The sequence below is a fragment of the Aethalodelphis obliquidens genome, unplaced genomic scaffold (assembly GCF_003676395.1).
Source record: "Aethalodelphis obliquidens isolate GAN/ISIS:26980383/991018 unplaced genomic scaffold, ASM367639v1 scaffold86, whole genome shotgun sequence".
NCBI lineage: Eukaryota > Metazoa > Chordata > Mammalia > Artiodactyla > Delphinidae > Aethalodelphis > Aethalodelphis obliquidens.
Window position 1 is genome coordinate 2,568,566 of NW_020838030.1, and position 22,965 is coordinate 2,591,530.

The 22,965-nt window shown below is 45.3% G+C and overlaps 2 protein-coding genes across 5 annotated transcripts in view; one reads left to right on the forward strand and one right to left on the reverse strand.

Annotated features, from left to right (window-relative positions):
- Nucleotides 1-1,170, forward strand: part of RAF1 (Raf-1 proto-oncogene, serine/threonine kinase) — a 72,662-nt gene extending 71,492 nt beyond the window's left edge. For both annotated transcript variants that reach the window (XM_027093757.1, XM_027093758.1), the window contains one exon: nucleotides 174-1,170. In XM_027093757.1, the coding sequence (XP_026949558.1) occupies nucleotides 174-317 (144 nt within the window). In that variant the 3' untranslated portion in view covers nucleotides 318-1,170. The remainder of the gene's footprint in view (nucleotides 1-173) is intronic.
- The window catches only part of MKRN2 (makorin ring finger protein 2), a 29,285-nt gene continuing 7,410 nt past the window's right edge, over nucleotides 1,091-22,965 (reverse strand). For 2 of the 3 annotated variants that reach the window (XM_027093760.1, XM_027093759.1), the window contains exons 2-8: nucleotides 16,436-16,564; nucleotides 15,318-15,499; nucleotides 13,866-14,170; nucleotides 12,757-12,971; nucleotides 10,544-10,654; nucleotides 2,653-2,797; nucleotides 1,406-2,473 (exon numbers count right to left, since the gene is read on the reverse strand). In XM_027093760.1, the coding sequence (XP_026949561.1) occupies nucleotides 2,336-2,473; nucleotides 2,653-2,797; nucleotides 10,544-10,654; nucleotides 12,757-12,971; nucleotides 13,866-14,170; nucleotides 15,318-15,499; nucleotides 16,436-16,557 (1,218 nt within the window). In that variant the 5' untranslated portion in view covers nucleotides 16,558-16,564 and the 3' untranslated portion in view covers nucleotides 1,406-2,335. Of the gene's footprint in view, nucleotides 2,474-2,652; nucleotides 2,798-10,543; nucleotides 10,655-12,756; nucleotides 12,972-13,865; nucleotides 14,171-15,317; nucleotides 15,500-16,435; nucleotides 16,565-22,965 lie in introns of all 3 variants that reach the window. The other variant, XM_027093761.1, reaches the window with a different exon arrangement.

Below are 22,965 nucleotides of genomic sequence, written 5' to 3' on the forward strand. Positions count from 1 at the left end.
AAACAAGGAGAGAAGTTTCTTGCTGTTTGTTCTATAGGGAGGGACTTGTGTTCTCCACAAGATGATGCAGGTGGGGGTGGGGAGAACGGCCTGTGTCTTTGGCCCAGATTGAAAGCTGCTGCTGCAGAATGCCCTGTCCCCTGCCATGAGAGCATTTTATGGCCTTGTTTCAGATCCTGTCTTCCATTGAGCTGCTCCAACACGCTCTACCGAAAATCAACCGGAGCGCTTCTGAGCCATCCCTGCACCGGGCGGCCCATACCGAGGACATCAATGCCTGCACGCTGACCACATCCCCTAGATTGCCTGTCTTCTAGTTGACTCTGCACCTGCACTCAGGCCACCAGGTGGGAAGGGAAGTCAGCAGGCATCACCTTTTTGCGGGGACAGAGCTTGTCTTCAGAGAAGCTGCTGCTAAGGACCTTCTAGACCACTCACAGGGCCTTAACTTCACGTTGCCTTTTCTATCCCTCTGGCCCTGGGAGGAGGAAGCCATTTGCAGTGTTGGTTTGTCCTGCTCCCCCACAACCCCTGTGCTCATGAGCCGAGCCTCCTTCAGATGCACCGGTGGCTGCTGATGGCAGTACATGATCTGGGGCCCCAGCTGTTCGAGTATTTTTAGGGCAAGAAAAAGCACTCAGAGGGGAAATGCAGGTAGCAGGCAAACCAGCCGTGACGTGGGGACATGTGGATTTTGGAAATCAGCTCCTGTGAGGAACGCTTATCACAGGACTTCTCTTCAGAGATACGTGGTGTGGCATCAAACAGGTAGTTTTGCACATAATGCACCAAACAGCCCAGGACTGTCGAGACCGTGGCAGCCTGGAGGAGCCTGCTTTGGTACTATGGACTTGACTTTGGGGACACTGCCTTTTCTTGAAGGTCTCTAGTGCTTTGGGATGGTTTTCCAGAAGAGGTGCTTGGCCTGCCCCTCCCAGTCTCCGCCCTCTCAGGGAGCAGTCTTCCATTGTGCTGAATTTGTCTTCCAGGAGCTGCCCCTATGGGGCGGGGGCGGGCCCCCCCACCCCTGCCCCGCCAGCCTTGTCCCTACATCACATCGTATACAAGGAAGCCAGGAACACAGGTTTTCTTGGGTTTAATTTTGTTTTTATTGCGCCTGACAAAATACAGTTATTCAATTTGTTATTTTAATAAAATAAATTAAATGTAGGTTTAATGGCTGTTTCCTCCTTTTAAAGTAATCCTGAGCTCACAGCTTGAACTCCATTTTGTTCATGCCTTTGGGAGCAGAACTCAAGAAACAGGAAATGGGCCCAGAGCCTCTGCTGGGAATTGAATTCAGCCTTTGTCACCCTTCACTTAAGAACTCCAAACTCAGGTAAAGAGGAGACTTTCTTCTTTAAAGTAAAGTAATGCATTTTATAAAACATTTGGTGTCTACAACTGTCTATAAAAATAGATAATTTAGGCTTGGATTGCGTTCTGATTCACAAGGTCATGCTCCTTCAATTAAAATCACTACTGATTAAAATCACTACTGATGACAGAAGACTTGTACTCTCTTCAGGACCACCGCTAGATAAGAACCAGAAACTGTTCTTGGGTGCTGTTTTTATGAAATTTAAAATCAAAGCCAGGTTTTACAGATAAGAACATACATGAACCCTCGGGGCACAAGCCAGCAGGTGAGAGTTTCCCTGGAGGCATGTGTGCAAGATTACTCCGATTGTGACCCTACCCTACCACAAACCGGAAAAGAAGGGCCATATCTCTCTGCTTCCTGCTACTTCAAGAGCCCCCCCACCCCACCCCCAGGTAAGAAGGTTTATACCTGTCTGCTGAACGTCCTGCAACAAGACTTCTCCCCTGATTTGGGACACTGCAGAGCCTTAAGTCAAGTTTGTGCTAAGGTGTGCAGCGCTCACTTGGTTTTTGAAAAGCAATATACAAATCCAGTGTTGACCACACTATTTCAGTATACTAGGGAGGTTCACCACACAGGAATCCTTTGGTAAGATAAATGAATCTGCTGCTTTAGGGGCAGCTGCACAGTCCTCGAAGACGGGAGGCAGGCTGGTCTGAATCAATCAGTGAAAACGCTGGCTCGTCAGCTGGCCCCCCTGAGGAGTTTGAGGTGCAACTAACATAAACAGCAACTAGGGAAGCAGCAATGCCATATATGTGTTCAGGTTATTTTATATTCTCACCCTTCCCATGGCTGTAATAATGGAGTGGATGAGACCAAGGTTAAATACAACCCCACTCAAATTCAAGTGACACGCCACCCCAGGCTGTCGTGAAGGAAGCTCTGCACACCCTGGCTTGGGGAAGCCTCGGCTGGTGGAGCCGAAGACGCAGGGCGACCACCTACTCTTCAGGGTTCTGATGACTCCACTCCGGAGAGGTGCATGAAGAGGTCCCCAAGCTCTGTCATGTCGACGTCTTCAGTGTTGTGGACATGCTGGCTTTCTCGGTTCTCAATGAAATCCCAGAGCCGCACTGAATTAAAGAACTGCAAAAACAGCCAGCAAACATGCCTGGTTATTGCTAAAGGCAACGTGAAAGCTGAGTAGCTTCTATTTTGTTTGCCTACCGCATGCCCTTCTGCCAAAGCTAAGAGGAGGGGCCAGGAGCAGTCCCCGGAAATGCCTACAGGTGAGTGTTCCTGACTAGAGATGGCGAAGTCCTTACCCTCACGGTGCCTTCAGAACTGAGCTGTTTCCGAGGTTTCTCTGGTTCTGCTAGCCGCCCATCAGGGTAAGCATGGCGGTAAAGGCATTTGCTTCCAAATGGGCAGGTCCCTTTGCCTTGCTCAAAGTATTTACAAGCTTTTTTTCTGAAAAGCAGAAAGAAAGGATCAAAAGAGCAGTGGGAAAATCTGGGGTGCAGATGAACCACTGTCTTCCTCCATCCCTATCAGAGCCAGGTCAGAGGGGCTGAAAATGAGGCTCAGAGAGGCTGGATGCTGATTTCCAAGCTGGACAGTACTTGCACCACGATATGCTGCCTCACGTGGAATTGAACGTGCACGGGGCCGCCACTGTGTTTTGAGCCTGCAGTGCTCCAAAGGCCTCCAGGGGCAGGTAGGCCTGAGCATTCCTCTGGGCCAGCTGTCTGGGCTCCAAGGTTCTGAAGCTGGGCTACTTGCCTCAGCTCAAAGTCCCAACAGGAGCTTCACCCAGGAAAGTTCTCCTTCCTCCTGGCCAGCAATGACGTCAAGGTGACCACAGGAAGCCTTCACTTAGGAGTCACAGGGAAAGCAGCAGGCTTTAGCAGCTGCCTAAAGTTACAAGTCTCATTCCAATTTTCCTTGCTCCCCACCCTCCAGAGCAGGGCTTCGTAACTCTATGTGCTACAGAACCCTTCTCGGAACAATGTTTTTAAATGCATAAAAGAAGACACATAGGTCTACAAAATACAGTTATCAGAAAGTTAAAAAAGATTTCCCCCCATCTTCAGTTTCTAGCTACAGACCCCTATGTTACGAACCCCTGCTCCTGAGGAAACTCAGAACCAAACAGACAACTCCCATTCCTTCTCGCTGAAATGAAATTTGGCTTATGTAATCATAAGTGATCCCACATTGCAGAGGAAGAGATGCCCGAGAAGCCAGAAGGGCGGGGAAGGTGCAGAAATGAAGCCAAATCCCAGCAAAAAGGGCAGGCTGCCGCGGGGATGGGGTACGTGGCGGTGGCAGACAAGGGACCTTCTTGACTTCAGTGTTCCCTGTTTTCTCAGTCGAGGGGACAACGGCAGAGACAGTGGTGAAAGCCCCTGAGGCAGGCCTCAGAGCAGCACAAAGAAAAGCTCCCCAGCGGCTGTCCACTTCCACCAGGTCTGACTCAAGCACAGGTGACCGGGGAGTGGATTTGAGCAGAAGTCTGTGGACCAGACGCCATCCATGGCCCACTGTCCCCAAGGTTCTGAGCAGATCTTCAAATGACCGCTCAAGTGGCAAGTTCTTAACAGGGTCTGCGGGACGCTGGCTTTAACAAACTCGTCAGGTTCAAAACATTATTCTCTGGTCCCCACCCCCAAATGATCGCCCCCCTCCCCCAGCCTTATCTGGTTACCAGGGACATAAGCCTCCAGATCACTCCTACTCCATCTCTGTTCTCAGCACCCACATCCAATTGTGACTTCTGCCTACAAAGCACCTCCCCAGTCGACCATCCTCTCGGTTCCCACACCGTTGACGCGTTCGGGGCACCATCCTCTGTTGCCTGCCTGCCTGCTGTGATCCAGTCTCAACTGGCCTTCTCACCAGGTTCTACTCTCTTCACACACCTCAGAGGAGCTTCCCCAAACAGTGTGTCCCTTGTCGTCCTGTTCTTAAAGACCACTCAAGGCCCCTTCAGACTTGTGCCTGTGTCCCTGTAGGTCCCACATCCTTCGATACACTTCTTTCAACCCCCAGGGACCACGCCCACTGCTCCCCAAACACAATCTGCACCATTCTGCATCCATGGCATCCCATCTGCCATCCCAGCCCCCAACCCCAACACACGAACTATTCATGCTTCAGGGCTCAGGGTCCCATTCCCATCCTGCTTTCCCTGACACTCCCAGGTGGATCCCAGTGCCTTCTCTATTGTGACATCTGGCTCCAGCCTCTCATGATGAATCTGTCACCAGATAACCTGTATCATAATTGTCCTTCTGTAATTTGCCATGACATTTCTTACTGATTTTTACTCTATATCCCACATTGGTGTTTAGCTTGAGGGAACCTGGCCTGCAGCTCAGTAAATGTCTGTGGAATGCATGAAAACACTGTCATCAACAGAAAGCAAGGCCAGGAAGACCCAAACAGCAATAACGTGACTTTTCGGAGAACTGCAGCAGAGCGCCTTTCTGCAGGCTGGACCCCTCTGCCTTGCCACTCCTGCCCTCTGGTGGACACACAAGAACATCGCAGGAGGTAAAAATGGTAAAAGAAGAAGATATCAAGCCTTTAGTAATCAATATTGCAACTTAAAGGAACTATTTAAAAAGGTAATATACAGTTTCGCTTTTAGTACCCTTCCTGCAGATGAACTAGAAATACAGACATTCTTAAAAGACCTGAAGGCACTGGAGAGTGAACAAAAGTAGGATTCTTCAAGAGATTAGACACCTGGAAGAATGGAATGGCAAAAGACGGCGTTATCTTTTTAAGAAAAAATAGCACTTAACCTAGAGCAGGCTCCAGGCAAGTATCTACGTGGGGTGGCTAAAACTCAAGTGGAAAAATCAAGTCTTTCTGGCCTAAAGAACAAAAAGAGTTGGTGGAAATCAACCACTGGAAGAGAGGAAACAGTCCCCCAAAGAAAAGGGCCTGGAGAGGGACCCATCCAAATACTGCATACTAAGTCCTCCCAAATCCCAGGCCAGTCCCTAACCCACACATCAATGCAGCAGGCTCAAGGCAACTCAGCTAAGGATAAAAAAACTGAACTGAGATTTGAACTGCTGCCCAAGAGTTTGAGTCGAAACAACTTCTCTGCCTATTAAAACAAAAACATTAACATTTTATAAATGAACCTAACAGAATCCAGAGTCTCTACAAGGTCAGATTTACAGTGTCTAGGTTACAATCCAAAATGACTCAACTCAATGAAGAATCAGTAAAATGTGACCCATTCTTAAAGGACAATCAACAGAGTCTAACTTCAAGATAACAAGGATTTCAAATTAGCTACTATACATGTGTTCAAGAACATGTGCAGAGAGGAAAAAAGACTGGAGGAAAAAAAAGAACAGAGCCTGAAACTTATAGGACAATATAAAAAAGTCTATCACCTGTAATTAGAATCCCAGAAGAAAAGCAGTGTAGTAAAAAATGTGATGAAGCAATGGCCAGACTTTCTCTAAATTTGGTGAATAATATAAACTTACAAATTCAGAGAAAACCAAGCAGTAAAATATGAAAAAAATCACTCCTAGGCAAAGTATCAAACTGCTGAAAACCAGGATAAAGACCCAGAAAAATGACATACTACAATCTGAATCACACATGACTTCTTATCAGAAACTACAGAGGCCAGATTATACAGTGGAACGACATTTGCAAAGTGCTGAAAGAAGAGAGGGGAAAACCCCAAACTATTATCTCAGAATTTTACTCATTGAAAGAGGCGGCAAACATGTGAATGAGACCAATTAGACCAATAAATTCAATGAAAATATCCTTCAAGAATGGGGGGAAAAAACCCCTATTTCTGATAAAAAGAAAACCTTCAAACTCATCACCAGCAGATCAGCAAAAATGTTAAAGGCAGTTCTTGAGGCTGAAGGGCAACTGTATCAATTGGAAGGAATTACATACCAAATGACAGAGCATTGGAAATATTATATATCTGACAAGTTTTAAGGCAAAAGTTATTATTACCTTGTGAGGTTCTAATGCATGTAAATATTACATCCCATACATTACAGTAAAGTTGCAGGATACAAAATCAATATACAAAAATCAGTTGTTTTTTCATATACTACCAATGAAGTATCATCAGAAAGAGAAATTAAGAAAACAATACCATTTACAACTGCATCAAAAAGAATAAAATACCTAGAAACACCAAGGAGGTTAAAGAGCCATACACTTGAAAACTGCAAGACACTGATGAATGAAATCAAAGACAACACATAAATGGGAAGATACTCCATGCATACGGATTAGAAGAATTCTGTTAAAATGTCCATACCACCCAAAGCAAGCAATCTCTACCAAAATTCCAATGGCATTTTTCACAATCCTAAAATTTGTACAGACCCACAAAGTCCTGAACAGCTAAAGCAATCCTAAGAAGAACAAAGCTGGAGGCACCGCATTTCCTGATTTCAAATTAGTTTACAAAGCTATAGTGATCAAAACAGTATGGTACTGAACCAGACACACAGATCAATAGAACACCATGGAAAGCCCATAAATAAACCTGTTCATATATGGTCAATTAATTTACAACAAAGGAGCCAAGAATATGCAATGAGGAAAGGACAGTCTCTTCAAAAAATGGTGCTGGGAAAACTGGACAGCCACATGCAAAAGTATGAAACTGGACCACAATCTTGTATCACACATAAAAATTAACTCAAAGTGGATTAAAGGCTTGAATGTAAGACATGAAAGCATAGGCAACAAGCTCCCTGACATCTGTCTTGGAGATGATTTTTTGGATTTAACACTGAGAGCAAAGGCAACAAAAGCAAAAATAAACAAGAGGGACCACATGAAACTAAAAAGCTTCTGCAGAACAAAGGAAACCATCACAAAATGAAAAGACAACCTACTGAATGGGAGAAAATATGTGCAAGTCACAGATCTGATAAGGGGTGAATATCCAAAATATACAAAGAACTCATACAACTCAGTAGCAAAAAAAAACCCAATCAGATTTAATGGGCAGAGGAACTGAAGAGACAGTTTTTCAAAGAAGACACACAAATGGCCATCAGGCACATAAAAAGATGCTCAATCTCACTAATCACCAGGGAAATGCAAATCAAAACCACAATTAGATATCACCTCACACCTGTTAGAAGAGATACCTGCACCCCCATGTTCACTGCAGCATTATTCATGATATCCAAGATATGAAAACAAATTGTTTAACAGATGAATGGATAAAGAATATGTGGTATGTGTCTGTGCGTATATACACACACACACACACACACACACAATGGAATATTATTCAGCCACGAGAAAGAAGGAAATCCTGCCACTTGTGACAACATGGATGGACCTTGAGGGCATTATGCTAAGTGAAATAAGTCAGAGAAAGACAAATACTGGACGGCATCACTTTTATGTGGGAATCTAAAAAAAAAAAACTCATAGAAAAAGTAGAAAAGTGGTTGCAAGAGGCAAGGGTGCAGGGAAAATAGGGAGAGGTTGGTGAAAGGGTGCAAACTATCACCTATTAAGATGAATAAAGATAAAACACAGTGACTGGTTGACAACACTATTGTACAACTGAAATTTGCTAAGACGGTAGAAAAAAAAATTGTGAGGCAATAGATGTGTTAATTAGCTAGATGGGGGACTCCTTTCACAATGTATATCAAATTACCATGATGTACACTTTAAAGTATTTCATAATTTTATTTGTCAATTATACCTAAATAATAAAAAATTATTACCTTGTGCAGTTCTAATGTATGATATGCATTATATCTGTAGCACAAAGATGGTAATGAGGAAGTAACTGCATATTATATAAGGCAGCAGGAACATTAATTCTGACTAAAATATTAGGAGTATATTGTAATCCCAAGAAAAAAGCATTAAAAAAAAAGAGATAAGCTAAAAAGATGCAAGTTAAAATGGAATTCTAAACAATATTCTAAATAGCTAACACAGCAGAAACAGCAGAGGTATCCATCAGCAGGGGCACAGAACAACCGGGGTAAACAGGCAGCCCTTGCTTTGCAAGGTTCTGATCATGTGCTATGGTCTGAATGTTTGGATCCCCCTAAAATTCATATACTGAAATCCTAATGTCCAGTGGGATAGAATTAGGAGACAGGTGATTAAGTCATGAGGGTGGAGCCCTCACGAATGGCATTAGTGTTCTTATAAGAGAGCCGGTGAGCTCCTTCACCCCTTCCACCATGTGAGGACGCAGTGAGAGGATGCTGGCCCTCACTAGAACCCGACCATGCTGGCACCTTGATCTTGGACTTCCCAGCCTCCAGAACTGTGAGAAATAAATGCCTGCTGTTTATAAGCCACCCAGTCTGTTGTTAATCTGGAACAGACTGATACACCATGTACGGTGAGTTGAATAGCGGCCCCCAAAAGACAGCTCAAAATCCTAAGCCCTGCTACCTGTGAATGTGACTCTATTTGGAGAAAGGATCTTTGCTGATGGAGTTAAGGATCTCAAGATGAGATCATCCTGGATTAATGGGAGGGTCTTACAGAGAGACCAGAGGGGAGGGTCTTACAGAGTCAGAGGGGAGAGAGAGACACAGAGCAGACAAAGGCAGAGACTGGAGTTACGCTGCGCCCAGAAGCCAGGAGAGGGGCCTGGAACAAATTCTCCCTCAGAGCCTCCAGGAGGAGCCACCCTTGCCCACACCTGGATTTTGGACTTCCAGCATCCACAAGTGTGAAAGAACAGATGTCTGGTGTTTTGAGCACCCAGTCTGTGGTAATGTTACAGCAGACACAGGAAATGAATCCACCATGGTTTCGTTAAGTGCCACTGGTCCCCCAGCAACACGGTTCAAATTTCTGTCACCACAACACACAACTGTGAGTGACCATGTGAAGCACACACTGTCAGCTCTTCAGTCCAAACCACCATACAAACAGCACATGTGTGCCATGGTCAGTGACTGACCATCTTAACTCTCCTCCCAAGTCTGTCGGTGACTGGTCACTGTGCATCTGTTATTCAGTGGAGCTGTGTTGCCTCCTTGTTGCCCAGTGATACATCCACAAGACATTTTACAAAAACAGATAACTGAAAGAGGAAACTGGCCAACAAAGATAGAAGTGCAGCAAAGAAATGACAAGTGGTAACACTGGAAGTGAAATCTGAATCCTCCGCCGTACTCAACGCATCAGCAAATCCATCCCAGTTCTTCTAAACAGGTCCAGAATCTGACCACTTCCCATCACCTCCATGCCTCCTACCCTGGTCCAAGCCACTGCCACATCTCGCCTGGACTGTTGTAACAGCCTGACTGGTCTCCCCATTTCCACTTTTGCCTCCTCTTTGAATATATTCTCAGTGGTTCAGCCACAGTGATCCTTTCAGAATATATCAGATCATGTCACTCCTCTGGTCAAAATCGTATGACGGCTGCCCACCTCAGCCAGAATAAAAAAGCTAGTCTATCCAATGATGTACAGAGCCCGACACAATTCACCCCACTCCCCCTGTCCTCGTCTCCAGTGTTCTCCCCACCTGCTTCTCTCCTGCAGCTCCGCCTTGCTGTTCCGAACAAGGCAGACACGCTCCAGCCTCAGAGCTTTCTCTGCAGTGACAGCCCCGTCCCTCTTGAGCGCTCTTCTCAGTCACATGGACATGGTTCGCCGCCTTGCCTCCTCGAGATCTCTGCTCACAGGTCGCCTTACTGACGTGTCCTCTGGGCTCCAGCATGGAAACTGCAATCCCCTCATTTCCTATCCCCATTCCCAGGCTTATTTCACTCCTTAGCCCCACCATATAATAAACATTTTCCTATTTTCTTGTTTGTTTCTTATTATTCTTATTTTTTTCCTTCAGTAGAATGTGAACTGTGTGAGGGCTGGGATTTTTGTCTAGTTTGTTTAATACTGTATCTCCAGCAACTAGAAAAGGCCTATCAGACAGATCTTTCATCTCTATTTGTTGAACGAATGATCAGAGATAAAAAGGCTATCTTAGCACTACAAGCAGGATTTCTAAGGGACACCGCTCAGCTTAAAAACCGTTAAGCAAGTCCACTTCACCACAGCCTTGCTTGCTCATATCTGTGTCCCCAGAGCCCAGCATGCTGCCCGAGAGAAAAGACACTGAGTGGCCTCCCCACAGGGGAGGCCCTGCATGAAGCAAAGATGGAAACAAGAGCCAGGCCCGCACCAGATCACGCTTGAGCGCAGAGCACTTACCCCATTCCCTGTTTGAAAGCTTCAATCAACTCGTTCTTTTTATTCTGATCTTCTACCCAGTACACACTTGGAATTACAAACTCTGATATCACACGGCACTCTGGACAAGACCTGAAGTAAGAATGAGGTTAGTAAGGGAGAGGTTCAGTTACAAATCCTGTGCCCACTCCACCACTAAACCTTGTGGTCAAATGCATGACTGCTCCAGGTGTTTTTCCCACCCCGGAATTCTAAAAGGTACAAACGCAATCCTCTAACCTAATTTACTGTTGAAACATGTTCTTCTCAACAATAAAAAAGACAACCTAGTTTTAAAATAGGGAAAGGATTTGAGTAGGCATTTCTCCAAAATGGCCAATAAGCACAGAAAAAGATGTTCAGTACCATTAGTTATCAGGGAAATGCAAATCAAAACCACACTAAGGTATCACTTCACACCTGCAAGGATGGCTAACATCAGAAATCAAGACCAACTAAGTGCTGGCAAGAATACGGAGAAACTGGAATCCTCCTATGTTGCTGATGGGGATGTAAAATGGTCCAGCCACTATGGATGGCAGTCTGGCAGTTTCTCAGAATGTTAAACACAGAGTTCCCATATGCCCAGCAACTCCACTCCTAAGGGTATACCCAAAAGTTCTGAAAATAGTATTCAAACAAATAAACAAATGTTCATAGGCACACTAGCCATAATAGCCAAAAGGTGGAAACAACCCAAATGTCCATCAACTGATGAATGCATAAACAAAATGTGGTCTAGCCATATAATGGAATATTATTTATAGTCACTAAAAGAGAATGGAGGGGCTTCCCTGGTGGCGCAGTGGTTGAGAGTCCGCCTGCCGATGCAGGGGACACGGGTTCATGCCCTGGTCCGGGAAGACCCCACATGCCGCGGAGCAGCTGGGCCCGTGAGCCATGGCCGCCGAGCCTGCATGTCCGGAGCCTGTGCTCTGCAACGAGAGAGGCCACAACAGTGAGAGGCCTGCGTACCGCAAAAAAAAGAATGGAGTACTGATCCATGCTACAATATGGGTGAACTCTGAAAACATGCTGAGTGAAAGAAGCCAGACACAAAGGCCACAATATTGTATGATTCCATTTATATGAAATGTCCAGAACAGGTAAATTCATAGAGAAAGAGGAGATTAGTGGTTGCCAGGGGCTGGAAAGAGGGATGAATAGGCAGTGACTGTAGGTAGAGGTTTCTTTTTAAGATGATGAAAATGTTCTAAAATTAGACTATAGTAACAACAGCTGCACAACTAAGAATATATATATATTTAAAAAAACCCTGAATTGTACTTTTTTTTTTTTTTTTGTGGTACGCAGGCCTCTCACTGTTGTGGCCTCTCCCGTTGCGGAGCGCAGGCTCCGGACGCGCAGGCTCAGTGGCCATGGCTCACGGGCCCAGCCGCTCCGCGGCATGTGGGATCTTCCCAGACCAGGGCACGCACCCATGTCCCCTGCATCGGCAGGCGGACTCTCAACCACTGCGCCACCAGGGAAGCCCTGAGTTGTACATTTTTATCTCAATAAAGCTGTATTTTACCACACGAATGTGTGACTTCAGGCAAGTTACTTGACCTCACCATACCTGAGTTTCCCTATACATAAAATGAGAATGATGATCAGAGGGTCTCTGAGAGAATTACGACTTAACGTACGTGAAGTTTCTGACAGTACACAGCACACGGTAACTTCTCACTATGACTTAGCTTTTCTCCCACCCCACTGCAGAATTTAAGAATCCTATGATGTTATGTGTTAGTTATCTCTCAATAAGACTGGGGGATAAAACCCTGTGTTGGCTCACTGAGTACATCCCATGTATCAGACATTATGTGAAATGTGTTACATGCACTATTCTATTTAGTCCTCAAATAAGCCCTGCGTTACAGATTAAAGAAAAAAAGGCAATCGGCCTACGGGCGGACCACCAGTAACTGTGCCAGAGGCAAATGGGCCTTCTCACACAGAGGATCCCTGCTGAGTGTCCCCACAACACCCTAAATGCCTGGCAGGAATTGTCACCTTCCTTTTTAAAGGAAAAGACAGTTGGGCTCAGGGAGGGTCTGCGACTTGCTCAAGTCCTTGCTCAAGGACTCACCACTCACCTGTGTAGGACAAGGGAAGGCTTCCCTGTGGATGGAAGAAAATCCCCAATCAAACCTTCTCCCAGATTCTATAGGTAAGACCCCTGCTGCACTTACTTGATGATTGGGTTCTCAAACTGCTTGGCACACCTCCACTGCCGGATGCAGGACAGGCAATACGTGTGGTTGCAGTTGGAAAGGATCCCGAACCTCCGCTCTGAGGCTGACGCTTTCTCGAGGATGACCTCCATGCAGATGCTGCACACTTTGTCCTGACTCGCCTGGAAGGCAAAGGCCTTCTCCATCTCGTGTTCGAATGTTGACATGCAGATCTGAAGTACAGGGAGGGGGGAAGGAAACCTTTGGTTCTGGGCTGGGGAGTGGTGAGAGCCCAGAATGACTGCCGGCCACACAGTACAACCAGGATCGGGAAGGAACAGGGAGTGTGGCTGCTTCAGGCAGGCCTGCATTCGGGACACAAAACTCTCTCAAGACCACCACTGGGTCACCCCCTGCCTGTCGGCACTGCTCCATGGTCACTTCCAATTTAAAGCCGAGACCAGAGGCCCAAGAAGATTAGAGGGCCACTGTGGGGTCAAGGAGGTCCCAAAGACTGGGACCCTGGTCTCCTTGCCCCTCTGGGTACCGCCATTCCCAACACCAACACCGTTAATGCCAAATAACCCTTAATCTAAAACATCAGGGTGACAGGCCAGGGTCAGAGGTCAGCAGCATCACTTCTTCCTACGAGAACCAGTTACTGAACGAATCCCTTCACACTCAGGAGGCAGGTGAACAGAGCATGTCCCCTGCGCAGCACCACGCATCAGGCACCAGAATCAATGCAAAGGACCTAGGACCCAGGCCCTCGCACAGTGGATGCACACATGAGCCGAACCCACAGCACAGCACCGGGATGTCATGTCCCTGGGGAGGAGGGAAGCGCTAACCCGTGCTCACCTGAACACCCCCCGGGGGACGGCAGAGGGTTCAGACAACCTCCACAGCTCTGTGCTGAGCAGAAGCCCGCACAAACACGGGAGCCTAATGACCTGCAAGGTCCCTTCCGACACCGAACTCCTCAAATTCTCCAGAACTCGGCCTGGCTGGCCAGGGACACAATGCAGGTATTACTGGCAGAAAGATGCTTACAGAAATACCGATTCTGTCACTTAGTGCACTTCAAATTCCTTAAAAAGAGTTCCCGTAAAGGCTTGCAACTGTACCTTCTCGTGAGCTTTCCTTTGCTCTGGGTCGAAGGGGTGCAGGACTTGTAACCTACAGATTTCACACACTTCCCCATGCAGGTAGACACAAGCATCCCCAAATCGGCACTCCCCGGCAGCTGCGTAGGGGCACAGCTGCTGTTCGCTGCTGTAGGAACTGCTAGCTTCCAAGCTGTCGAGACCACTCCTGATTGCTTCTAGGTAGGAAAGCGGCTTCAGCTCCGGGCTGTTCTGCAGGTTGCTGCAGCCTCCGGGATTACTCACCACACTTGGGCAAGTCTTTTCTTCAGCCATGCCAGAGAGATCTTAAAATAAAACACACACACACACACACACACACATGAAAACTGGCCCAACCTTTCTGGTAAGCAATCAGTCAAAACCTGACAAATTAACCCTGACTTTGGGAATTTCACTCTTGGGATGTATGGAAAAAAACAGGCCAAGAGGGGAAAAATAAAAGAAAAAATGTTCAGAGTGATATTACTTAGAATCATAATAAAAAAACAAAAAAACATAATTGGCAACATAGGGAAATAGCAAAGCAGACCATGATATATTTATATAAAATAACACTAAAGTTCCTTTTTAAAAATGCCAAGTATGGAAATCTCAACACATGGACCAGTTACACTTAAAAAAAAAAATTTAAAAAAAAACAAAGTATAAGTCAAAAGGAATTCAGAATAAGGTCAATAGAATACAGTGGTTTCCTTTTTACCAGTAAAGTTACCAATGTTTTTAAAGTGAAGGAGAATGAAAATCTGGAGCAAGTCTCTGGGTCCTGAGGCCAGAGTCAAACTGTCCTTCGGCCACCCACCCGCTTCTCACACGGGAGCTGCTGCCTACCCATCATGCTTCTAACATTTTCCGAGGGGATATATCTGACGCAATGGATTTATTGTTTGCTTAGGATGGGATCTGCCTATCTTATGCTGAACAATTTCCAGAAGTAGAAACCCCTTCACCTGGTGAGGACCAGCCAATAAAAACAACTACGATTTGTAGCCTTCTACCCACACAAACCCTGCTCCAGGGTACAGATCACTCCCCAAACCTGAACATGCTATTCTATTTCCAAAGGTGGAACTGGCTCAGCCTAAGAACTAAGACTGAACTGACCAAGAAGACAAACAGTGAAACGTGCTCTTCAACAAAACATGTAGCTTTGAAATGAACAGCTTGGTGCTTCTCAGAGTTGGGCAACCACGCTATGCAGATGACAGTTACATGGTGACAAAAAGGCCACTTTCAATGTTTTGCCAGGCAAACCTGGCGCTCTGCTCCACCACGGACACGAGGCCTAATGCGTCATCTGAACGCTCTGCAGCCAGATGTAGCCTGTTCTCAGGACTGTTCTGGGTGTGAGGTTAGGAGCCCCCTTGACAAGAGAAGGCCAAGGAAAGCAAGAGTGCTGTTCAAAAAGGCAACAGAAGGATTCTGCTCACTCACTTCGGTCTCTAAGTACCAATGTCCTCTTTTCACGTTTCCCGGGCTCGTGTAAGTTAGTTTTCACGATTGATGCAGTGAGGTCGGAAGGAGGGTGAGGACTGTGGAAACCCAGGGAGGGCACCCCGTGGGGAACAGTGCCCATGGCCCCACCAGCTGCAGCAGAGGGCCTCGTGTGATCGTACCTGAACAAAACACACAGCAGATGCATTACGGACACACCACATGCACATGCCTCCCGCATTCCCCAGACCTGGAACATCCCTCCTTCTGCTCCATCTGTAGATGGGGACAATGAGACAATCGTTCCCTGTATTTTAACTGATAAAAGTCTTATCAATTAGTAAGAATTACCTGGCAATTCAGAGTGAGTAGTACACTGCTATCACCTCCACTTAAGTGTCCTGTGGGACTTGGGTGGGACAGATGCACTGCCCAGACCACACAAAGAGAGCCCGACGGTTCCGGAGATGCTGACTGACTGGCTTCTCCTGGACTGTCTCTTGGGGGCGCCCACTGGCAGGGGGAGGGCTGAGTGGGCCAACTTCCCACATCCCAGGCAGCACAGAGGAAGGACTGAAGGGAGCTCTGCAGCCCAGGAAAGCAGATCAGCCCTTCACTACAACAGCACAGGAACAGGTTTTGGAATTTTCTCCTGTCTAGAAGTTACAAAACTTGCCTACAGATGTTAGTAAAAAAGGATGATTCTACATGCTCATAAATGTTCATTGCACTCATAGCAAAAAACTGGAAGCCCCTTAAGTATCTAATACAGGGATAGTTAATAAAATGATGGTACGTCAACATTATGAAGAATTATAAAATTACAGGTAAGACATAAAGTAGCAGCGCTGGAAGGAGCTTATGACATGTTAAAAAAAGGCAAGATAGAAAATCTTTTGTATACTCTGAGGGCAAATTTATAACTATAGACTCATAAGAATAGACATGAAAAGTGACTCTGAAAAATTAAAATTTTTATGGTACTAAATTTGAGGTTTCAAAATTATTTTTGTAACATTACTTTTAAACTAAAGTTTTCCCATCATCAAGACCCAGGATTTAAATCCGTGAAGGTAGTGAACTCAGTGTAACAGCTGGCGATAGAAGCGGGTGCTTGCCTGCAACGAGTTCCGTAGGCGCAACAGCCCTTCTGGTAGTATTTGCAGATGGTAGATGGCTTGCTGTTTGCCAAGTCATGTGAGAACAGGCACTGGTTTCCTTCCCGACACACACCATGCATAAAATACCTGATGAGACAAGCAGAGGCATAAAACTTTTGTTGTTGTTGCGGTACGCGGGCCTCTCACTGTTGTGGCCTCTCCTGTTGTGGAGCACAGGCTCCGGACACGGAGGCTCAGCGGCCATGGCTCACGGGCCCAGCCGCTCTGCAGCATGTGGGATCTTCCCGGACTGGGTCACGAACCCGTGTCCCCTGCATCGGCAGGCGGACTCTCAACCACTGCACCACCAGGGAAGCCCAAGACAGTGATTTTAGATTCACCACATCTATTTCAATGACAGCTTTTCTGGAAGAAAAATGATCCCATGCATTTGTCTTAAGATATATCCTCTTGATTTAAGATAGGCCACATACGTAAAATGTGAGCCTCATGATTGAGAAAATGCACACTGAAAGACTGCTCTGTTCTCATGGATTTTAAAGGGTATGGCTGTAAAGGAGTCAGAGACCTGGGCTCAAGATCTAGCTGTGCCACATGTAAGCAAGTCACAAAACCAACTTCCCTGGGCCTTCCTACCTTTACCTATAAAACAAAAATTACACTGCCTACTCTACTGTAAACTGTGGTGAGGCTCAAAAAAGATAGTGGAGCACCAGGAGACACATATAAGAATGTTCCACTAAGTTGTCCAATTCTGGCCCTGAAAGAACAACTGGGAGGCATTCTAGTTCTGTCCAGCCAGAGCAGAGAGGCCTGGCTGAATACTCAGAGGAAACTGTAGAGGGACATGCCTTGGCATTAAGGGTAAACAAGTCCCCAAATAAAGAGATTTTAGACCTGCCCTAATAAACATTTTCTTTTTTTTTTTTTTTTTAAAAAAAACAAGCTTCAAAACGATCTAGCTGATAGCAAATAACTTACTGTCAACTAAAACAAACTTTAACATTCTTTGAAGGAAGACCAAAAAATCCAAATGCTCAAAAATACAATGTTTGGCATCCAATCAAAAATTACTAGACATACCAAAAAGCAGGAAAATGTGACCCATAGCCAGGAGAAAAATAGTCAATTAACAGGAATGACAGATGATGGACTCAGCAGACAAGGACTTTAAAACCAGCTATGACAGGCTATCATCAAAAAATCCACGAACAATAAATGCTTGAGAGGGTGTGGAGAGAAGGGAACCCTCTTGCACTGTAGGTAGGAATGTAAATTTGTGCAGCCACTAATGGAGAACAGCATGGAGGTTCCTTAAAAAACTAAAAACAGAGCTACCATATGACCCTGCAATCCCACTCCTGGGCATATATCTGGAGAAAAACATGGTCCGAAAGGATACATGCACCCCAGTGTTCATTGCAGCACTGTTTACAATAGCCAAGACACGGAAGCGACCTGAATGTTCATCAACAGAGGAATGGATTAAGAAGATGTGGTACATATATACAATGGAACATTACTCAGCCATAAAAAAGAATGAAATAATGCCATTTGCAGCAACATGGATGGACCTAGAGATTGTCACAATGAGTGAAGTAAAGTCAGACAGGGAAAGAGAAATATCACATGATATGGCTTATATGTGGAATCTAAAAAGAAATGATACAAATGAACGTATTTACAAAACAAAACAACTCACAGACTTAGAGAACGAACTTATGGTTACCGGGGGGGGAAGGGTGGAGGGAAGGAATAGTTAGGGAGTTTGGGACTGACATATACACACTGCTATATTTAAAAAGGATAACGGGGGCTTCCCTGGTGGCGCAGTGGTTGAGAGTCCGCCTGCCGATGCAGGGGACACGGGTTCGTGCCCCGGTCCGGGAAGATCCCACATACCGTGGAGCGGCTGCGCACGTGAGCCATGGCTGCTGAGCCTGCGCGTCCGGAGCCTGTGCTCCGCAACCGGAGAGGCAACAACAGTGAGAGCCCAAAAAAAAAAAAAAAAAAAAAGAAAAAGAAAAAGCTTGTCAATAGAATCACACATGCACGGTCAATTAACTTTTGATAAACGTGTCAAGGTAATTCAACAAATGATGCTGGACCCAGTATCTATATGGAAAAACAAAAAACCTCAAACATTACATGTCTGCTGATGTTACCCAATATGAATGAAATATACAACATAACCTGCCATGTATCCTAGTCAAAAACATTTAACTTGAATCCAACAAAACTTCAGATCTAACTTCTAGTTTATAGGAAATACAGGGGATTGGGAACAAGCTAGAAGACCTCATGAGGAAGCAACCAGATAAATACAAAAGAAGAGGCAGCAGGTGGGCCAGATCTCTTTACCAACGAAGCGTCATGGAAAAAAATAAGGGGAGGGGGCCTGGGTCTGGAAAATGATTTGGTGGTTTCTTAAAAACTTAAACATAAATTTACCATATGACTCAACAATTCCAGTCCTAGGTGTTTACCCAAGAGAAATGAAAACATATGTTCACACAAATACGTGTATAATACATGAATGTTCATAGCAACATTATTCATAATAGTCAAAAAGTGAAAACTGACAATTCCATCAACTGGTGAACGGATAAACAAAATGTAATATATCCATACAACGGGATATTATTTGGCAATAAAAAGGAAGGAATAATGATACATGCTACAAGGATGAGATGCAAACACACTACAGTAAGTGAAATAAGTCAGACACAAAAGACCACATGTTGTATGAATCCATTTATAAGTAGTGTTAAAAAAGGGGCAAATCTATAGGAACAGAATGGTCCTTATAAAGATTATACAGCCTATATAGGCTACGTATAGACACAGTCCCTACATATGGTATGTAAATTATACTTCAATAAAGCTGTTAAAAGAAGAAAATTTTAAAAGGAGGAAACTGCACTAGATTAGTAGACAGAATATAAGGTATGTAATAACCAATGCAATATTTGGCCCTGGATTATATTCTGGTTTGGACAAACCAGCTGTAAGAAACATTTGTGGGACAAATGGGGAAATCTGAGTACGGACTAGCTATCAGGTAATTTATTGACATGGAAAGTTGAAGATAATTAACTGAGAAAAGCATATTAGATAACAGAATATACAGTAAAATGGTGTAACCGCTATGTAAAACAGTAAAACGGTTCCTCAAAAAATTAAAAATAGAATTACCACATGATTGAGCAATTCCACTCTTGGGTATATACACAGAAGAACTGAAAGCAAGAATTCAAGTATTTGTACACCCCTGTTCAGAGCGCATTATTCACAGTAGCCAAAAGGTGAAAACAATCCAAGTGTCCATCAGAGGATGAATGGATAAACAAAATGTGGTCTACAGATACAATGGAATATTACTCAGCCTTAAAAAGGAAGGAAAGTCTGACTTGTGCTACAACAGGGATGAACCTTGAAGATGTTATGCCAACTGACGGAAGCCTGACACAGAAAGACAGCACTGTGTGATTCCACTTATGAGAGGTGCTTAGAATAGTCAAATTCACAGAGAGAGGGAGGAGAATGGGTGTTGTTGGGTTGGGGGAGGCAGAATGAGGAGTTAGTGTTTAAAGGGGACACAGTTTTAGGTTGGGAAGATGAAAAGAGCTCTGGAGGTGGATGGTGGTGATGGCTGCACAACAGTGTGAATGTCCTTACTACTCCTGAACTGAACACTTAAAAATGGTTAAGAGGGTACATTTATGTTATGCACATTTTACCACAATTAAAAAATTTTAAAACAGCACATAGAGTATGCTCTCATTTTGGTAAACACTAACTACACACATGCACACATCTGCATTTTAACAATGTGAAAAGACAGACAATAGCCTTTTTTTTTTTTTTTTTTTGCGGTACGCGGGCCTCCCACTGTTGTGGCCTCTCCCATCGCGGAGCACAGGCTCGGGACGCGCAGGCTCAGCGGCCATGGCTCATGGGCCCAGCCTCTCCGCGGCATGTGGGATCTTCCCGGACCGGGGACCTGCATTGGCAGGCGGACTCTCAACCACTGCGCCACCAGGGAAGCCCGACAATAGCCTTTTTACGAGTGGCAATCCTTGAGGGTAAGGCATATGGTGTTTTTTTTTTTTTTTTTAACACCTTTATTGGAGTATAAATGCTTTACAATGGTGTGTTAGTTTCTGCTTTTTAACAAAGTGAATAAGTTATACATATACACATATCCCCATATCCCCTCCCTCTTGCGTCTCCCTCCCACCCTCCCTATCCCACCCCTTTAGGTGGTCACAAACTACCGAGCTGATCTCCCTGTGCTATGCGGCTGCTTCCCACTAGCTATCTATTTTACATTGGTAGTGTATATATGTCCACGCCACTCTCTCACTTTGTCCCAGCTTACCCTTCCCCCATGGTATTTTCTTATTTTTGTTGATCTGTACTTTCTAGTATTTCTACCATGAACATATACTGCTTTTGTAATAGTAAATGGTTGCTTTAGTTTTAAAAGATTATGAAGGGCTTCCCTGGTGGCGCAGTGGTTAAGAATCCGCCTGCCAATGCAGGGGACACCGGTTCGAGCCCTGGTCCGGGAAGATCACACATGCCACGGAGCAACTAAGCCCGTGTGCCACAAGTACTGAGCCCGCAAGCCACCTACTGAAGCCTGCGTGCCTATAGCCCGTGCTCCGCAACGAGAAGCCACCGCAGTGAGAAGCCCGTGCACTGCAACGAAGGGTAGCCCCCGCTCGCTGCAACTAGAGAAAAGCCCGCGCATAGCAACAAAGACCCAACGCAGCCAAAAATAAATAAATTTATTAAAAAAAAATTACGATAAGTATCGAATGCTGGAGAGAGTATGGTTTAAAAAAAACCACATAAATGCTCAGTACAATACCTATCTCACAGTGGGTACCCCCAAAGTTCAGCTCTTATTAGTTTAGTAAAAATACGCTGCCGATTAAGCTGACAGTTAGTTACAAGAGGGACCTGGGCCTTATCACAATGCACGCAGCGGGCTGAGGAGTCACAGTCCATGGACCGAGGCAGAGAGAAGGGGGAGCTGGCCCAGGGGGCGCCTAGCCAAGCACTCTACAGAATGCCCGGGTGCCGATGGGCGGGAGGAGTATGTGCCAGAAACACACAGAAAGGCAGGGAAGCGAGGCCCCACGAGGGTGCGGCAGGCCTGCCGAGACAGATGGAGGATCAGGCCTGACTGGGGCAGCTGGAATAGTGATGAGTGCGCCTCCCAATAAGGGACAAGGGGCCCAAGTCAAGCCCTGAGACACACTAAACCCCCTTCCTAGGCCTCTTGCAGAAAGGCCACTGGAGCTGCAGGGCGAAGACAGACTGGAGAGGCTGGAAGTGTAGGTGAGAGGAGCCCGTCAGGAGGTTGCTCTGTAAAGGGGCTTTATCTGTGAACCCATGTTTTAACTTAAAAAATATACTATGGAAAGTCTCAAACATACACAAAAGCAGACAGTGGCAGGGTAACTCCCAAGATGTTTCCACACCAGCTTTCACCTTATCAACTCCCAAGCACTCTGGTTTCACTCATTTCTCCCCTCTCCCGTATGGCTGTGACAGTTTATCTTTTTAGCAAGGGATAACACATACCTTTTGAATGAAGACTTCGGGGCAAGGAGGGCCCTCCCTCCCTCTGAACAAGTATGTTATCAGAAATCCATGAAATGAGGAAAAATACAACAGCTCCAACAAGCAGTACCATCAGTACTCTGTCTAGCACTTTTACTTCTTTATCTCACTTAATCCTGATACTACTCTGAGGAATATTAGCTCTATACCCATGATGCAGACAGGAAAGCTGAGGCTCAGAGAGGTGTGATGACTTAGAGAAGATCTAATTGCTGAGTAGGGGACCCCAGCTCTGGTCTTCCCAAGACAGCCCTGACCTTTTCCCACCAAAACTGATTTTCCTGGCAGTCTGCCTCTGTCCATACCGTGGCCCCTTTCTGCAACACTGTACCCCATCTTTCACTGTACTTAACTGTGATAACCCACCTTCCTTCATGACCAGCACGAGTCCTGGCTGGACCAAGAAACCTTCCCACCGCTCCAGCCCACAGTGTGCTTTCTTGGCAGCTCCATGGTATAGTGCTTCCCAACTTGGGGCCCCTGACCCAAGAGAGCTGGGGCTCTTGAACACATGGTTGGGAACATCCGGTTAACACCACACACAAAAATAAACTCGAAATGGATTAAAGACGTAAATTTAAGACTGGAAACCATAAAACTCCTAGAGGAAAACATAGGCTGAACACTCTTTGACATCAATCGTAGCAATATTTTTTTGGATCTGTCCCCTAAAGCAAAGGAAATAAAATAAAAAATAAACAAACTAAACATAAAAGCTTCTGCACAGCAAAGGAAACCATCGACAAAATGAAAAGACAACCTACTGAAGGGGAGAAAATATTTGCAAATGATTTGGTAAGGGGTTAATATCCGAAATATATAAACAGCTCATACAACTCAACATCAAAAAAACCAAACCACCTGATTAAAAAAGATGGGCAAAAAACCTGAAT